General features: G+C 38.7%; 1 protein-coding gene across 8 annotated transcripts in view; it reads left to right on the forward strand.

Moving 5' to 3' along the window:
* Positions 1-20,385, forward strand: part of Dip2c (disco interacting protein 2 homolog C) — a 417,859-nt gene that overhangs the window by 362,577 nt on the left and 34,897 nt on the right. For all 8 annotated transcript variants that reach the window (XM_015998738.3, XM_015998740.3, XM_015998739.3 and 5 more), the window contains 2 exons: positions 3,268-3,398; positions 18,561-18,729. In XM_015998738.3, coding sequence (XP_015854224.1) covers positions 3,268-3,398; positions 18,561-18,729 — 300 coding nt within the window. The remainder of the gene's footprint in view (positions 1-3,267; positions 3,399-18,560; positions 18,730-20,385) is intronic.

Raw genomic sequence — 20,385 nt, forward strand, 5'->3', positions numbered from 1 at the left:
TTACCTAGCATGTTCATTGCTCTGGATTCAATCTTCAGTACTGAAAAAAGAAAAAAAAAAATCAAAAAGCTAACAATTTTTTCATATTGTCGCAATCTTAACTGCATACTAGAATACTATATACAATCTTCTTGCTTGCTGATTCTCTACTCTTCTTCCTCTGTTCTGCATTTTTGCACTGCATTCTCTTATTTATAAAACTTGAACATAATCATAACCTGAAGTTTGCTGCTTGGTGAAGCTACAGTGAGAACCTTTTGGCTATCAAAGGGTAGAACTACTGATGTCACCTAGAATCAGCATCCTCACAGTTCAGATGTCAGGGTCCTGCATCTCAGGGTCTAAAGCCTTTTCCTCTCCATCTTTGCCTCTGAATCAGAATGGGACAGTTTGAGCCGGTTACCTGTTACTTAGTTCTCAAACTTGATCTCTTCAGTGGAATTAGAGAATGCACATCAAATTATCTAGAGTATTAAATAATTTTTTTAAAAACTTCCTAAAAGAAATGTTCTGAAACCAAGATGAGTTAATTACTATTATCCTTAAGTGAGCTTTGAGTTTCCAGAGCCAAAATAGAAACCTATACTTCCTCTTATTCTCATGGAGCATGGAAGTAGGAACTATAATACTAAATTTTAATTTAATAAAGATACATCTACATGAAACAGTAGTGTGACCTATATGTATTACTTCCTGGTAACTCAGTTTAATGTGTGTACCATAGAAAAACTCAAAGAAATGGGTAACTAGACATTCTTTCAAACTCCTACAAACTCCTAAAAAGTTTTTCCAATTTTTGATGATCTATTTGATGAATATGTGAAGCAAAAGAACACTTACTTAACATCAGCAAAGCAAAATGGCACTGAGAGACAAATCTTAGGACATGCCGTGTATTAAATCATAGTACAACCAAAATAAGTAGTACATAGGTTTGAGGCTGTCTCACATCTGATACACATGCATTCAGAGATCTACCTTTGGGGTTTCTCAGAGTCCTTTGCCTTTGGAAAAAATACTTCTTTATTCAAGTCTGAGGTTATCTAGTAAAAATCAGGAATTTACACTTCATTCCAGAACACACTCCCAAGTCAGGGCCCAGACTGGAATTTACTTAGAGATGGAGGGTTTTATAGGGTTTATTTTATTTTATTTTGTTTTGTTTTGTTTGGGTTTTTTCCATGTTATTGTTTTTCTTAACCTGTTTGTCCTCCTGTCACTATGTTAAAACTACTCTCAAAACCTAGGGGACTTCACAGCTCCCAACCAGGGAGATGTGAGCACCCTTCTCTCTGCTGTCTTTATATTGATCATATTTGGCAAAATGCTGGCAGGCCTTACATACCCCCCTATGTCTGAACTTTCCACTACATGATAAACTCTTGAGAGTAGGCTTATCCTCATTATTTTTTTATTGAGAGAATCTCTTTGTACCTGAGGCTGGTATAGAATTCACTGTATGCCTTCTAACTTGTAGCAGTCCCTTTGCCTAGGGTTCCCAAGAGCTGAATAGTAGTGTACCACATCTGATTCCTGTTTTGCTTTTGTTTTGTTTGTTTTTTAATCTCTAGCACTGAATACGGTGCCTTATAGAGTGACAAAGCAAGAACTGAGCATGGCAGCATTTACCCAATAAACAGAAGGTCTATTTTCTGGTTCTGCATGGTGCTCTTCCCACTGTACCTGGGCAGTAAAGGTTGCTTTGACCACTTACCTTGAGTGCATGGTAGGAGAATTTACTAACTGTGATTCAAAGACTGACAGGACCTTAGAGGAACATGGTATAACTATAGCTTTGTTTCCCCATTAAAGAGATACTATGGATCTAAAAATGTGTGTGTGTGTGTGTGTGTGTGTGTGTGTGTGTGTGTGTGTGTGTGTGTTTGTGTGTGAGAGAGAGAGAGAGAGAGTGTACGTGTATCGTGTATGTGAGTGTACATGTACGTGTACATATATACATACACATACATATATATCCATATATATTTTACATTCTAGAGTAACTTTTTCCATTATTGGAGTGAATTCAGCCAAGTAGATCCATAATACAGCCTTTCCCTGGCAAAACTTTTGACAGTGAACTGACACTTGACAATAATAGGAATCCCCACCCTTCTTTCTTTTATATCTTCTGCTGAAGTGTTGAATGAATGGATTCTATCTCCTTGCCTGTGCACTTTACTGGTTCTGTTTATAAATTAGCACTGCAGTGGCATGCTGCTTCACATTTAACTTGTGACATATTTTTAAGCCATCATATCTGATACAGCTTTCTATGCTTCCTTGACTTCTCAGAAGTCAGCTTGGTTCTCATAAAAACAGTGATCTTGTTCGATACACTCTGTGGTGTTTCAGAATCTGTCAGTTTGCTTATTGTACAGGATCTATTCTGAGGTGGGAAGAGAGGAAAGGATTACAAGGAAAGAACTTTACTGTCTTTCATGCTACGCAGAGACAGGGTTTGACTGCCATTTCATTGTGGAATGTTCATATATAGGAAGGACCTGAGGGTTAGCAAGAAGGTTAAGGTTTTACTTCCAAAACTCACTTACATGATTTTCAGCACATTTTTTCACTTCTGAGCCACTATTACCTAAACATAAGCATGGAATTCCATGCTTGTGAAGTATAGGCACCTGTGTATCTTGGACAGGTGTTGTAAGGGTTCCTGACCCTCAGGAAATAATAAGGCCCAATCTCCACTGCAGAGGTGGGCATAAAGCTTCACACCTTTTTCATCTACCTGTAGGCAGTTATGTGAACACAAGAATCCCTACTTGTATAATCTACTTTTCAGATCCAAAGCATTCTTTTTTCCATTGCTGGAGTTATAAGGAAGGTCAAGAAGTTTTGATTGTGGTTTATTTGTTCAAAATGGAAGCTTCCCAAGTGTAGTGACTCATGCATGTAATCCACAAAACTTAAAAGGTTGAGGTAGAAGGATTGCCACAAATTAAAAGCCAGTTTAGGCTTTGAAGTGAGTTCCAGGCCACCTTGGATGACATATGTGAGACCATGCTTACTATCTACCGCTTACCTACCCGCTCTCAAAGAAAGAAGGAAAGTAGGAAGATTAATGAGAACATCAGCATCCACCTTTCCAGAACAATGTGACCCAAACTTGCCATAGTTGTATCTGTTCCTAAAAGTATCTTTGCAGCAATTAATGTGAATTACTATAAATTTAACACAGGCATGTTGTCCCACAGATGTCACTGGGTGCTGGGTATCCAGTCACTTATTTTTGTACTGCTTTCTGCCTTTCAGATGTCTCATGCAGCCACCAGTGCCTTTTGCCGTTCTATTAAGCTGCAGTGTGAGCTTTACCCTTCTAGAGAAGTGGCCATCTGCTTGGACCCTTACTGTGGGCTTGGGTTTGTCCTCTGGTGTCTCTGCAGGTGAGATTCTTCCTTTACGTCATTAAATTGATTGGTTTTGTTTTTGTTTTTCAAAGAAAAGAAACCTTATACCTTTCTTTCTGGATCTTTGGCTGTGAAGCTGAATGTAAAAACCCTGACCCTGTGCCTTTCACTGAGGCCCCAACTCAGGACCAAAGTGTAGTAATGGTGGCACTTTTACTTTCTACAGTAATTGGATGACATTTTAAGAAAACATCCAATGGGTAGAGTGTACTTACTTAAGGTGTAGGGTGATGTGCACTGCAGGCTAATGTTTTCTTACCATCAGAAGACTTATCAGATTTGAATCTGAAGCTCTTAACCTTGGAGTCATGCCTTCTGGGGGTTATCAAAATTCTCACCTCCTCTGGTCTTTTCCCTAATTTTACTCAGTGGTAACCTTGGGCTGTGGGGAGGTACAGAAGTGAGGCTATGAAGCCTGAGCTGACCTCTCTGGTCATTGGACTCTGACCTGCCACCAGCTTGATAATGGCTCTTAGAAAATGTTTAGCAAATACTTACAGAATGAATGAATGATAAGATAGAATACACAAATGGCTCTTTGCTGGCTCTTGTTTCCCCTGAATATACATATATCTTTTCTGTAGACATTTTTGAAATACAAAATAAATACAGAGGTAAGTATGGTGTCACACACCTGTAAGTCCAGCACTTTAGGAAATAAAGAAGGAAGGACCAGGTGTTCAACTCCAGCCTTGGCTACATTGGAAGAGGAGGATCAGGAACTCAGGCCAGGTTTAGCATCGTAGCATGTTTGAAATGTGCCTAGAGATAAGAGAGCCTTTCTCAGAAAACAAAACTGAGGAATGTAGCTGTTAACAGTATCACTTAATCAGTGGTGGCCTTAGTAAGTATCCAGGATTAGCAAGATGGCGTAAAGTCTTCCAGGGTGTATTTTCTAATGTAGCATACTTTCTAACTAGTATTTTCTAGTACATCTAAGTGTATAAAATATACTAAAGTAGGTACCAGTATTCCTGACCCAGCTTTTAGGACTATCTACAGTTTCTCAGTTTTCTTTCCTGTTTTTTTTTCCTATGGGTTGGATTTTGTTGTTGTTTTTGTTTGCTGTGTATTATTTGTTTTGTGTTATTGTTGTGAGTTGTGTTTTAATACAAATATAAAATTTTATCCATGACATTTATGTGTATAAATTTCATAAATGTACATTAATACTGTTGTATAATTGAGGTAGTATTATGTGTAATTTCTCTTTTTTTCTTATTAGTCCATGGTGGTTCTTTTCTTATGAATTTGAACATTCATGGATAATTACTTTTAGTGTATTCATAGTATTTAATACTAATTATTCTATTGAAGCCTAGATGTGTATGTTTTTAATGCACATTGTATTTAGACAATTCAGGTTTTTTTAGATCTTTTATTATTATTATTATTATTTTATTTTATTTTATTTTACAATACCATTCAGTTCTACATAACAGCCACAGATTCCCTTGTTCTCCCCCTTCCTGCTCTCCTCCCCTTCCCCCCCAGCACACCCTCCATTCCCATCTCCTCCAGAGCAAGGCCTCCCACAAGGACTGAGATCGACCTGATAGACTCAGTCCAGGCAGGTCCAGTCCCCTCCTCCAATTTTGAGCCAAGTGTCCCTGCATAAGTCCCAGGTTTCAAACAGCTAACTCATGCAATGAGCCCAGGACCTGGTACCACTGCTTAGATGCCTCCCAAACAGATCAAGCCAATCAACTGTCTCACCTATTCAGAGGGCCTGATCCAGTTGGGGGCCCCTCAGCCTTTGGTTCATAGTTCATGTGTTTCCATTCGTTTGGCTATTTGTTCCTATGCTTTATCCAACCTTGGTTTCAACAATTCGCGCTCATATAAACCCTCCTCTTTCTCGCTAATTAGACTTCTGGCGCTCCACCCGGGGCCTAGCCATGGATGTCTGCATCCAGATTCCTCAGTCCTTGGATGGGGTTTCTGGCACAACTATTAGGGTGTTTGGCCATCCCATCACCAGAGTAGGTCAGTCCCGGCTGTCTCTCGGCCATTGCCAGCAGTCTTTTGTGGAAGTATCTTTGTGGATTTCTGTGGGCCTCTTTAGCACTTTGTTTCTTCCTTTTCTCATGTGGTCTTCATTTACCATGGTCTCCTATTCCTTGTTCTCCCTCACTGTTCTTGATCCAGCTGGGATCTCCTGCTCTCTTTCCCTAGACCCTTGCCCTTCAGTTTTTTGAGAAAGCAAATAGAATTAAAACAATGACATGCTTAATAGTTTTCTATGTGCCTCAATACAGATGATATTGCATTGAGTTTTTTTTAGCCCTCGGGAGAGAGCTCAGAATATCCCATTCTATCACCTGGGCCCATGTGCCTGAAGCCATTTATGCCAGCTCAGCAGGGAGTAGGGTCTGTTTTGTTCTGAATATTACCTGTCTTAGAGGACTGTATTCATTTAACAAAGGACTTGTCAACATATAGTCAGTAATGGGAGACTTTTTGGTTCTGCAGGCCTACTAGGCCTCATCCCCATAACATCCTCAAAGAAGGGGGCTTGTTCCAAGGGAATATATTCTGGCTCAGTTGGTAAAATATTATAGAAGACATGAGTTTGGTCCCAAGGACCCAACTTTAAAAAGCTAGATATGGTGGTATACACTAATTATCCCAGCACTAAGGACTGGGGAGGTAGAAGACAGGTGGTTCCTTGGGGTTCAGTGGTCAGCCACCCTAGCCTCCTTGGCAAGTTCTAGGCTAATGAGAGAGCCTGTCTCAAAAACAAAAACAATCCCAAGATGAATGGTACTTAAGGAACAATAGCTGAGGCTATCCCCTTGCTTCCATACACACAAGGACACACAAAAAGCTACGATGTTTTGCTGATTGCCTCTGATCTGAAACAATAAAAGCAACTGTGTAAATGTAAACAAAAACTGAGATCTGTAAACTTCTATTTTTCAGAAACCTGTGCAAACAGATCACAAAGGTCTTGCTTTAAAAAAGATCCATGTGGAGTCTTAGATGCACAATCAGTAATCAGACTTACAAAGAATGAGAAGCTTCCGTTCCTCAAGCAAGCCAGCATCTAGGACTAGGGACTGTCCAAAGAGGAACTTCTATTTAGAAACTTTTTAAGTGGTTGTGTAAGTATGCAGGCAGTACAGGGAGGGTGTCAGAGTGAGCAAGCAGGACATGGGTATGAAAGCTGAGGCAGGGGGAGGAGAGTATTCACATGGTGAGGTGACTGGTGCCAGCTCTGAGAGTGAATTGATAGGAGGAAGTATAGGGGGGCTTGGCCGCAGTGGAGGAGATTGCTTCTTGTAAAGGGGAATAAAAATAAATATAAATGTTTAAAGTGATGAAGCTGAATTCTGGCTGTAGGTACAGAAAGTATAGTTAACTCTGGTATTACATTCAGTTTTGTATGTTAGTGTGATTTTGTATTTTCTAATATGCATCAGTAGATTTAGAAATGTGGGTGTAGGAGGCTCAGTGGGTAAGAGTGTTTGCTCTACAAGCATGGGAACCTGAATTTGAGTCTCCAGCACCTACATAAAAAGCTTGGCATGGGTATGTGTGTCTGTAACCCTGGCATTAGTGGGTGGAAAGAAATGATTATCACAACTTCACCAGCTATTCTGTCTAGGTAAAATGATTAGCTTCCATCCAGTTCAGTGAGAGAGCCTTTCTCAAAGCAGTAAGGTAGAGAGTGGTAGAGGAAAACATCTATTACCTTGCTCTAAATTTGGCATTAGTGTGCACATACACACACCTGAACATTCCCGTCTATGGGCTAATATGTTCACATGCATGCACACACACACAAATACAAGTATTAATGTCCTCTGTTTATGAATGAATGTATCTTATGCATTCCTCAGCTGTCTTTGAAAGGACCTGGGAACAGCTATATCCCAGTAGCAGTTAGCACAACTTTTAACCCCCATTTCACCTTATAAATATCTTATTCCTATAAAATGCACTTAAACCTCTCTCAAGAAATAGCTTACTTCTAAACTGGACTGAGTATGTGCAAAATGACCCTGAAATATCATCTAGGAAACAAGGAAATGACCAAAGATTTGTGAGGTCATGTGAAAGTGAGAGACATTTTGAAGAGGTTTCCTTGGGAGAACTGGGGAAATTGTGCATCAAAATAACATTTGCAGCAGATATTTTAAGTCAAATGGGAAACTATCCAACTGTTGAGATTTAATTAGGTGAGCAAGGGCGGTGGTGGCGCACGCCTTTAATCCCAGCACTCGGGAGGCAGAGGCGGGCGGATCTCTGTGAGTTCGAGGCCAGCCTGGACTACCAAGTGAGTCCAGGAAAGGCGCAAAGCTACACAGAGAAACCCTGTCTCGAAAAACCAAAAAAAAAAAAAAAAAAAAAAAAAAAAAAAAAAAAAAAAAAAAAAAAAAAATAATTAGGTGAGCAAATTGAAAAGTTGATGAATAAGAATTTATAAAATAGTTTCCCATAAAACAGGTATTCATTGCAAAGGGCAAAAGAGAAGTTTCACGATGGAAAATCCTAAGGGAAGGAATCAGAGGGACTGTCTTCAGCAGCAGTGGGTGAGGTCCTGGTCCACATTATGTGCTGAACAAGGAAAGCAGCTTCCTTCTTGCCAAAGCTGATGGACATGACCCAATCCTGTAGAAACATCAGGCACCTAGGCTGAGGAACACAAGTGCCTGTCATCTTTGATACCAATTATGGTGTCTTGAGAGTAAACGAACCTCTAAGAGAGGACAATGTAAGTGATGGAGAAGTATAAACCTGATCCTTCACTGCAAAACTTGTAATCAGGACAGCTGATGAAGCTGAATAGGCCATTAGCTTGCATGGAGAAATCTGTTTTCAGATGTTGACAGCTTAATTGGTTTATGGAGGAAATTATTCTTGGTTGCTGGAAACCCTCCCACACTTCCTCCCCCAATGATAATATTTGTGGTTGATAAGGCATGAGATTGGTAACTCAATATCAAATAAAGGAAAAAAGTTATATTGACTATATTTGACACCTGTCTATGACCTTGTAGCTCTTTGAAAGTTAAGGAAAATCTAAATACAAGTGGAATATCTATCTATAGATAGATAGAAATATTTATCCTAAAGCAACTTTCAGTCATAGAATTGAAGATTCTATTGAAATTCATTGATAAAATGGAATTGTTTTAAAATATTTTCTAAGGTTATGCATATTGTTTCAAAGTGTTTCAGAGACAGATGCTAGAGATGAAGCTCAGTGGAAGAGTAGTTGGTCAGCATATTGCAAAGCCCTCAGATCCCTTATTGTACCTACTCAAAAAAAGTATATCAGATGCTCATATTTATGAGTTAGAATGTGTTTAATGAAAATATCAATTTTACCAAAATGGGTCTGTTGATTGAGTATAATCTCCACCAACCCTTAGCAGCCTTTATTGTAGAAATGGACAAAGCTGATCATGTAAATAATACCCAGGACTCATAGTAGCCAACATGATCTTGTAATAGAATATACAAAATGTGGGATGTGATCAAAGTACAGAGGTACATGTGTATGAAAATGTCATAATTAAGCCAATTATTTTGCATGGAAGCTAAAAATAAAAAGGTAGCATACCATACCTTTTTTCCTGTTTTGTTTTCTTTTGAGTCAGAGTTTCTCTGTATAACAATCTTGACTGTTCTAGAGCTCGCTCTGTAGACCAGGTTGGCCTTGAACTCACAGAGATCCTCCTGCCTCTGCCTCCCAAGTGCTAGGATTAAAGGTATAAGACACCACCGCCTGGCATCATACCATACTTCTTCATTTTACAACTTAGAACAAAACTGATAATCAAGAAAATTAGACACTGGCCTAGAGATCAATGTATTGATGAGTGGATGGGTGGGTGGGTGGGTGGGTGGATAAATATAGACAAAATAGAAACAGATAGAGAGATACTAATGAGAAAGAATTGAGTATCCAGAAATAAGCTCTTGCATTTATTTTTATTTTTTTAATTTATAATTATCTGTTAATTTTATCTTTTTTGTTTGTTTTATTTTTCTTTATTAAGAAATTTTCTACTCACTCCTCATGCTATCCACAGACCCCCCTCCTCCCTCCTCCCACCCCCCAACCCTCTTTCCCAAGCCACCCCGCATCTCCACATCCCCACATCCCCCAAATCAAGATCTCCCTTGGGGAGTCAGCAGAGCCCAACACACTGAGCCTAGGCAGGTCCAAGCCGCTTCTCACTGCACCTAGGCTGTGCAAGGCTCTTGCATTTATAATTAACTGGGTTTAAACCTGAGCACCAAAGAATTCAGCAGGAAGACAGACTCTCTAATAAGTAATACTGAGAAAATTGGCCTTTCATATGCAAATTGGTTGGTTTTTTTTTTTAATCCTTATATGACAGACTTAAATTAACTCAAGTGGATCTTAAATACTTCGTTTGGTTGATTTTTGTTTTGCTTTATCCCAGAGTAGTCTCATATTCATAGTCATCTTCCTGCCTCAACCACCCAAGAATTGGGATTTCAGGAATGTACAGACATGGATCATGGATCATAAATACTCATGTAAGAGCAAAAAGTATAAACATTTTAGAAGAAAACATAATATTAAATCATCATAGTATGGAGTAAGGCAAGAAACTATTAAATATTGTGCCAAATGCATAATACATGCATATTAATAAATTAGACTTCAACAAACTTAAAGCTTTTACATATCAAAAGACACAGTTGTGAAGTTTTGCGTTGTAAAAAGCCAAACTGCCGTCTGGAAAGGATATTTGTAAACTATCTGATGTAGAACTTTAAGCAGCTCTAATAAATCTCAAAAACTTAAAACAAACATTTAAATATGGACATGATCCTTCATAGGTACTGTTGCTGGAGAGCTTCTCTCCAGATCCCACCAAGCCCTGCAGTACCACAACCCACGTATAAAATAATCACTCAGACGCTTATATTACTTATAAACTTTATGGCCATGGCAGGCTTCTTGTTAACTGTTCTTATATCTTAAATTAACCCATTTTTATAAATCTATACCTTGCCATGTGGCTCGTGGCTTACCGGCATCTTTACATGCTGCTTTTTCTGGCAGTGGCTGGCAGTGTCTCTCCCTCCTTCTTCCTGTTCCCTCAATTCTCCTCTCTCCTTGTCCTGCTTATACTTCCTGCCTGGTCACTGGCCAGTGTTTTATTTATATAGAGCGATATCCAAGGCAAGGTACTATACCAAAAGAATGCATGTATAAAGGCCAGATGCCTAGTGTTAACTAGGAAAATGCAAGTTAAAACTGCAGTGACATATACTTATACATACAAAAACATGTATAAGCCAAAGGCAAGGGTAGAGCACAGAGCTCTGCAGGACTCATGTTTTTCTGACTTAAGATATACATTATAAAGTGACAGTAACTACTAGTGTGGGAAAACTGCAATTCTCATATATTGCTGATGGGAATGTAAGCCAGGGGAATCACAATTTATCACTATGTAAATGTTGAACATAAATGTACCCTGTGATGGAGCAGTTCCATTCTTTGGCATCTACCAGGAGATGGGAAAGTTGACACATCCTCAGGAAGGTTTGATGTCACCATTCACAAGAGGCTTAGTCAAAACCCAGACACCCTTCTGCCTATGGGTGAGTGAACCATGGTGTACATGGCCTTCAGAAGCATGCTAGATTAAGGAATGCCCAAATCAAGAGTCCATATGCAACATGATTAAATTGTATGAAATCATAGAAATACCATATTTATAGCCATAAAATAGTTGGGCAGACAAGGTTTAGAGGCAAAGTTGGCTACAAATGGACATAAGGATGACTTTAGGGTAGTGCAAATTGTGAATGTCCCAAAGTAGCACTGTGGTAGCAACTGTATGACTGACCTGAGTTACTGAGAATCATTTCATTCCATGTTTAATTAACATGGATAAGTTTTTTGTTAGGCGAAGCATACCCAAATTAAGCTGGTTGATTGGTTGGTTGGTTGGTTTATTTTTTCTTTAAATTTTTTCATATGATATATTCTGGTCACACTTCTCTCCTGCCCCCAAACCTCCCAGGTCCTCCTTACCTCGCTCCCCACCCAACTCTATACCCTCTGTCTCTTAAAAAACACACACACACACACACACACACACACACACACACACACACACACACACACATAAAACACACATTTTAAAAAAAAAAAAACAGAAAACTGGAAACCAAAATGAGACAAAAGTTCTAAAAAAAAAAAAAACTACCATTAAGTTCATTTTGTGTTGGTTAACTACTTACTCTTAGGCACAGGGCCTACGCTGAAATGTGATTAATATACCCAGTGAGACTCCATTGAAGGAAACTCATCTCTCCTTTGCCAGCAGGTATCAATTGTAGATACCTTCTTGGTTGAGAGTGTTTATTTATTTTTGAGGCAGTCTTGCTATCCATTATGCCAGGTTCAAAATTTAGGAGCTCTTTGTCCCCTCAGTGCTGACATTACAGGCTGTGCCACCACACCTGGCTGCAGCTTTCCCAAGAAGAAAGCTTGCCTACAGAGTGTAGCCCATGTGTCTCTTCATCACAGACCTGCTAATTAAGGAGGCTCAGCCTAGGAGTATCCTGGAATATTATGTTGCTGTATTGTTGAGAGCCAAAGATGGTGCTGTTGGCACCTGTATATATGTGGGTTGTTCAGTTAGTAATCTGAAGTCACTTAATTAAATACTATAAAGAAAATGTCTTTTCCATCATTTGAAGCTTAGTTCTAACCTAAAATAGATCAAATTCCAGGAAATCTTACAAAATACTTTGTTCTGTATAGGTAACCTGCTCTTACATAGGCTGGTCTTGGCCATATGAGTGTTTATTTGTAATCAGTACCCAGACAAATCAGCATGTGTAAAAATTGTTGGATCAGAATTTTCTGGATGATTTGATAAGGGCAAATCCAAAATTCATGAGTCAGGGCAGAGGAATCACTTTAGGGCAATGGTTGACAATATTCCACAACAGCACTGTGGTGACAGTTGTACAACATTGCAATTACTAAATGTCATTTTATTCTGTGGTACAAACCTACTTTGCTATGTACATGTTTTTGTGCATTTTTATTTGAATTCTGTCAATGCCTCAGTGTGTGTGTGTGTGTGTGTGTGTGTGTGTGTGTGTGTGTGTGTGTGTGTAGAGAGAGAGAGAGAGAGAGAGAGAGAAGAGAGAGAGAGAGAGAGAGAGAGAGAGAGAGAGAGAGAGAGAGAGAGAGAGAGAGAGAGAGAGCGAGCGCTGGCTATATGGATTTTTTTTCTTACTTTTGATTTCTCTGGGATACTAAAGAGGTCAGTGAATCTATGTATAATTTTCATTAATGTGCTGAAATTAGATGGCCCTAAATTCACATTCTGGGCCCAAGGTTTTTGTGTGCTAAAACTCAAACCAAACAGTTCATTAATCCTGGTGTATAATGTTGAGAAATTGAGTTGTAGGTTATTTGTATTTAATGTTCTTCAATTTGAATTTCCTTATGCTAGCATTTTCCAAATTTAAATTGGGGAATATAGATATAGTAGATTGTCAGAATTAAGAGGAAAATCATTATAAGATTATATACCTCAAATTTTATTTCCTAAGACATTGGGCTCAAATGTCATTAAGCTTGTTTGGTGGTACTGAAAAGACCTTAGTGTGAACAAGTAGCTGTTTAAATCTCAGCTTCAATTAAAAAGCCTCTAAGAACATCTAATTAAAGTATCATTGTTAACCTTGTATCATGAATGGGCTAAATATTCAGCATTTGATATTAACAGAAAACACCATGTTCCTATGCTTCTCAGGATAGAAAGACACAAAGTACTTCCTGGTGGGTAATTATGATTTGGGGGATATATAATGTGTAAGCTTATTAGAGCTTAGGCTTTTACTGGTGTATGATCCTGTGTTTGGCCTTGAGGTAATTCTTTTAATATCTATACAACTGAGGTAAATTTTCCATTTATTCTGATTGCTGCTCAGTGCTACCATGAGGCTTCTAATTGGAGACAACACAGTAGCTAATGAGTAGAGAGGGCTATAATTCCAACTCACACCTAGTTAGAGTCTGTAAACTCATCCTAGAGTGCCAAGAACTGAAATTGGAAAATGGGGCCTCCTGGTAGCAAATGAAATCTTAAGTTCCAGTAAAGTCAGTTCAGTTGATAATGCCCTGCTTCCCTGAGCATCTTGAGAAAGGCTACACATTTCTAGGAAAAAGGCTAGGATGAGGTCATTATGCAAACCTCTCAAGCCAGGGAAAAAGGATAGGGTATCTCTTTTAGCTGTGATGTGCTCTGGAAATGATACCTAGTCTTCAAAAATTCTTCATGGGGTTGGAGTAAAGGCTCAATAGTTAAGGGAATATACTGCTCTTGTAGAGGACCCAATTTTGTTTTTCAACACCCATGCCAGGCAGTTCACAACTGCCTGTAACTCCAGTCCTACAAGGATATGATACCTCTGGCCTCCTTGGGCATTGCTGCACTCATGTGCATATACATTTAATTAAACATAGAATATATTTTTAATTTACATGGAACTGGATGAGAATAGGTATAGGTTAATCCCTTAAATGCATTGTCAGAGCTAAGAAGACATCTGCTTTGCTGTCAGATCCAAAGTATGTTTCTTAAAAGGGTAATTGAAGAATAATATGGATATGTTTTGAAAGAAAACAAATGATTTGTTAGAAGGTTCGTGGAACTAGTGGGAAAAGTGAGTATAAAAAGCTTTGATTCTGGATAGAAGAACATTTAGGTGTAAGTTTGCTCTCAAGAACTAAGCTAACCACATGTCATTGAATAGAAAATAGCTTGTAACTGGTAGTTGTTAGGATAGTATATAAATCTGTTATGCTTTATAGGTATACTTATGTAATGTTATTTGAACTCTGTCAAATAACCTTAATGTAAAGTTATCTTTAGAGATGAGTATGATGGCTCACACCTGGAACCTAATACTTGTCATGCTCTAACAGGAAGATTACCATTAAGTTCAAGGCTAGCCTAAACTACAAAATAAAACCTTGTCTTAATAAAACAAAACAAAACAAAACAAAATGATCCTTAATAAATAACTTCCCAATGTCAAATCAGTAAAGATATATCCTTCTATTGGATAGTAGAATTATTTACATGAGGGGGCTGGAGAGATGGCTCAGAGGTTAAGAACACTGGCTGCTCTTCCAGAGGTCCTGAGTTCAATTCCCAACCACAACATGGTGGCTCACAACCATCTGTAATGAGATTTGGTGCCCTCTTCTGGCCTGCAGGCATACATGCATGCAGAACACTGTATACATAATAAATAAATAAATAAATAAATAAATAAATAAATAAATAAATAAATAAATAAATCTTTTTTTAAAGAATTATTTACATGAGATTTTACTGATTATGACATATTGAGTATAGCCATTTGCACATTTCCTCAGGAAAAGCAAATCAAAATCACAGTGAAGTATCTATCAATTTATACTACAGTAGCCGTACTGAAGCAGAGAATACCAAGTGCTGGCAAAGGATGCAGAGAGATTGGGATATTGTGCATTCTAGTAAGAATGCAAAATTAACACAGTCAGTGTAGAACATAGTGTCAGCATTTTCAGCATTTTCCAAAAAGTTAATTACAGGATTACCCTTGAAGTTCGGCAATTATATTCCTGAATATATGGTCAAAAGAATTAAGAAGTATCCAAACAGATGTTGGTATAATGGTGCTCCTTACAGCTTTACTCACAGTAGCTAAAAGGTGGATCCCAGCAAAATATCTATCAGTGGAGAATGTGTAAACACCTTGTGATGTGTACACCAAGTTAAATAGTATCCAGATGTAACATGGAAGGAAACTCAGACACACATGGCTAGGTGGGCAACCTTAAAATCATTATTCTAAGTGAAATAATCCATACTGAAGAGGACATGTTTGCATAATTCCACTTACAGGGAGCATCTGGGATTGGCTAGTTCACACACAGAAATAGAGGACAAGACAAAAGAGAGGTGTTGAAATATTATTTATAAGGGTACAGAGTTTCTCTTTGAGTGGAGAAAGGGCTTGGAAATAGATAGGAGTGATGTTTGCACATCCTTGTGAGTATAACAATAGCTGCTGATATGTATACTTAGAACTGGTTAAAATGGAAAGTTGGGGGCTGGCTGGAGTGATGATTCAGTGGTTAAGTACTGACTGCTCTTCAAGAATACCCAGGTTCGATTACTAGCACCCATATAGTAGCTCACAACTGTCTGTAACTCTAGTTCCAGGAGATCTGACATCTTCTGACCTTCAAGGACACTGGGTACACATGTGATGTACAATCATACATGCAGGCAAACACTCATATGTATAAAATAATAAAATTAATTTTTTAAAATGGTAAAGTTAATGTCATATATATTTTTTGCCTTGACAACATTTTTAAAAATCAAGCCAAAAATAATTTCCTTAAGGGTGTCAGTGCATGATGAAAAGGAATATGCTCAAAGTACATTATACACTCATGTGGAAATGGTCTTATGTAACCCAGTATAATAAGAATTTTAATTTTTAAAGTTTTTCTTTATTTTGTGTTTATGAGTATTTGCCTCTATACATGTCTCTGCATGACATTTATGCCTGGTACCCATGGAAACGTGAAGATCCTCTAGAACTAAAATTATAGACAACAGTGGTGAACTACCATATGGGTGCTAGGAATTTCACCTGGGTCCTTTGGAAGAGCAACCATTGTTCCTAAATGTGAGCCATTTCTCCAGCCCCATGATAAGATTTTTTTTTAAAGCTTAAGACGTTTTATTCTTGAGACATGTTACAATGAAAGACAGTACAATTCTATAATCTCAGCTACATGGGAGGCTGAGGCAGGAAGACCACAATTATAGGCCTGCCAAGGCTACAGAATGAGGTCAAAGGCAATTGCCTAGGGAACTTAGTGATGCTGTCTCAAATATATAAATAAATACATAAATAAATTCATTTATTTTACATATTGACCATAGTTTCCCCTCCTTCATCTCCCATTCCCTCCCCGCCCCTCCCCCACCTCCCATCTACCCTCCCACTCACTTCTCCATGGCCATTCAGAAAGGGGCAGGCCTCCTAAGGGAGTCAACAACACATGGCACATCATGTTAGGTAGGACCAAGCCCCTCCCCCTGCATCAAGGCTGAGCAAGGCAACGCAGCATGGGGAATAGGTTTCCAAAAGCCAGCTCAAGACCAGGGACAGGTCCTGATCCCATTGCTAGGAGCCCCACAAGCAGACCAAGCTACATAATTATCACTTGCATGCCATGGACCTAGGTAGGTCCCATGAGCTCCCACCAGCTCAGGCCATCTGTCTATGTGGGCTTCCTTATCATGACCTTGACCCCAACCTTGGCTTGTACAATCCCTCTTCCATCTCTTCAACAGGACTCTGGAAGCTTGACCCAGGGCTTAACTGTGGGTCTCTGCATCTGCTTCCATCAGTTACTGAATGAAGGTTCTCTGATGACAATTAGGGTAGTCACCAATCTGATTACAGTAGATGGCCAGTTCAGGCACCCTCTCCACTACTGTTAGGAGTCTTAGCTGGGGTCATCTTTGAGAATTCCTGGGAGTTTCCCTGGCACTAGTTTTCTCCCTAACCACAAATTGCCACCCCCATCAAGACACCTCTTTCGCCGGGTGGTGGTGGCACACACCTTTAATCCCAGCACTTGGGAGGCAGAGCCTGGCGGATTTTTGTGAGTTCGAGGCCAGCCTGGTCTACAGAGAAAGCTCCAGGAAAGGCGCAAAGCTACACAGAGAAACCCTGTCTCGAAAAACCAAAAAAAAAAGACACCTCTTTCATTACTCTCCCGCTCCATCCCACCCCCAACCCACCCCCCCACCCACCCACCCCCCAGTTTACCCAGATCTCTTCTATTTCCCTTTCCCAGGAAAATCGATGTGTCCTTTTTTGGGCCCTTCTTATTACCTAGCTTCTCTGGAGCTGTGGGTTGTATTCTGATTATCCTTTGCTTTACATCTAGTACCCACTTATGAGTGAGTACATACCATGTTTGCCTTTCTGGGCCTGGATTACCTCACTCAGAATGATTTTTTTCTAGGTCCATCCATTTGCCTTCAAATTTCTTGGTGTCCATGTTTTTTTTACAGCTGAGTAATAATCCATTGTGTAAATGCACATAATAAGAATTTTTAAAAAGAGAAAAAGAAATAGCCAGTTTAAATTAAAACATAATGATAATTTAAAGTCTAATTTTCCTTCTTTGTATGTACCTGATCTCCTCATTCTCAAATTAGTAACTTCATTGAAAAGGCCATAGGAAAGATCAGTGTTTGCTATATTTCCTTTGACAAAAATAAGTGAAATTTGAAATGAAGAAAAAAGAGAGAGGATAATGTGTCCTTTTGTCGTGTTCCCTTTACATTGCTTCTCTATGTAAAGGTTTGAAATGAGTTTGTGGACTCGTTGAGTTTAATTATATTTCTTGAGCCAGCTAGGCCCTCTTGCTTTTGGTTTTGAAATTTTTAAAATGAGATTGACCACATTAAAGAAGAAATACCTTGTGCTAAGAAAATTACATGCACATGTACACACAAACACAGAGAGAGAGATGTTTTTTGATACAACATAACTGATGTGGGTTTCATCTATGAATTTTTATACACCTAAAATATCTCTTTAAATCTCAGAATACTTATCTTGGATCTTTTATTACTGTCAATATTATTAACAAATCAAGTATTATTAATTCACAGTGATAAGCAAACATTAAGAATGGCAGTTTGAACAAATACTTTAATCTTTAAATCCACACCAATTACCTAATCAATTGATGGTGAATTAAAATATGTAATTTGTCATTTTCATTTTCATAAGTATATTCTCAAGTACAAAGATTAAAAAATAAGAATGACTGTACATGTCCTTCTGTGTGGTGGGTTGGACATATTAGAGTGCAGGTTGAAACTGGGAAGATCAGGTGTCTGACTTCTTTTGATTGTCCTAACTTTCTTCCTATGTGGTTTTCTTAATCTTTACATCTGACTTTTCTATTACATTTATCTTACATATGATGAAAATTTCTTGCTTGAAGTGATCCTGTTTCTCAGGGGTGAATGTTACTTTCTCTTTCCCATCTACCCTGGGTAGCCTTGATGACCTGTTTTGTCTCTACAGTGTGTACTCGGGGCATCAGTCCATATTGATTCCACCCTCTGAACTGGAGACCAACCCTGCCTTGTGGCTTCTTGCTGTGAGTCAGTACAAAGTCCGGGATACCTTCTGTTCCTATTCAGTGATGGAGCTTTGCACCAAGGGGTTGGGCTCACAAACTGAGTCCCTCAAGGTAAGCAGCCCTGCAAGGGCCTCAGTGCTCACTAGCACTCAGGCCACTCTGGTTTTGAGAAGACACTCATACACTGGGTAAAGTCAGGTCAAATTGATTTTGGGGAAAATGAGGTTTTAGGTTTTCCACACAAATAGCTTCCCACTGCCACAGATAATAATAAGCAGGACTATAGTTTGTCCTAAATTCCTCCATCAGTGTTCAAGACATGCTAAATTTTTCTCTGTTCCTATCTGATACTAATATTCAAGTAGAAAGTTTTAAGTTTACACATCCATCTTTAGTTTGTTGAAAGGCCTTTATTTGAAGGTCTGTGCTATAACAAAATTCATTTTGCAACTAAGTGAACAGTGTTTTGGTTTTATTTTATTTTTTTTCTTTTTGATTTACACTGAGACTAGTGTTTCCCTCCATTTGAATTGAGGGCATTTAATAGACATATTTTCACGGTAAGTTGAATAATCATTAGTAAGAGGGAAAAAATAATACTAAGATCTGTCTTGATAGTATTCCAATCTGCTGTTCTCTGTCTGTATGTGCAGTGTGTGTGTGTGTGTGTGTGTGTCTACAGTTGTGCAGGTTATTTATGTTTGTATGGATACACATATAGTATGGAGTACCCAGGGTCCAGGGGCTCAGCTAAGTCCCGCGTGGGATCTGAGGGAAATAATCTACGTACACTATATTCTTATGTCTGTTAACTTTATTCCTCAAAGACAAAATTCTATCAGTTCAGCAATAGCCCCACCAGGCATTCACAACAGGAACAACTCTAGTCATACCAAGCTGTATATCCATCTACTTTATTTCTCTAGGATGAAATCCTGTCTCCATAACTACAGTTCCATCCAGTTCCCCAGCTCATAGTTCAGCTGACGACTAACTCCTATGCTTTCAGCCTCATCTTCGTCCTCTGTATCCTCTTTCTCCATCTCTGCTACTCTCTACTCCTGGCACTCAGAAAACTCTACTTGAGATCTGCTTACCCTTTAGGGAACCTCTGTCATCCTCTCTTTACTCTCTGTTTACATGCTGTTTTGTCCCTGTCTACAGAAAATGCCTATTCTTTCTTTCCCTAGGCACATGGTTCGCTGCCTCCTCAGGAATGTTGTTTTACCTCTCACCTTAATATGTAAAAACATCTTTTGTTCTCAGTAAAAATGCTCTGGAGAACCAAAAAGGCAAGGAGATGGTCTGAGTTTCATTAGCACAAGAAACAAACCTAGGCATCTCCTGTCAGTTCGTCTCCTAAACTCAGCAGGGCAGTTAGTAACTTATGGGGAGCTGAACTGTTTACCAATAGGTCTGGGCACACAAGGATTTCATAGCATAAGACAGTTGAAATATTAAAGGCTGAGTAGCACCATATATTCATAATAAATGGCTTTGCCTTTTGACAGACCCTTGGCTGGTCAAAGTTCAGCTTTAATATACAGCTGAATCTCTATAATATATTCTTGCGGCCTGTAAGAATATAGTGAAGCAGAACATAGTACATTTATCTCCTCTGAATTTTTTTCCTATTCAGCCCAGTGCAATAAAACAAAATATGCAACTAAGATGTTTTGAAATTACATATTTGTATAAGAAAGAATTACAGATCATAATTATCTCTTAGATATATCCATGTTGTATTACAAAGTAGTCTGGTGCATT

Source organism: Peromyscus maniculatus, chromosome 5, assembly GCF_049852395.1.
Source record: "Peromyscus maniculatus bairdii isolate BWxNUB_F1_BW_parent chromosome 5, HU_Pman_BW_mat_3.1, whole genome shotgun sequence".
NCBI lineage: Eukaryota > Metazoa > Chordata > Mammalia > Rodentia > Cricetidae > Peromyscus > Peromyscus maniculatus.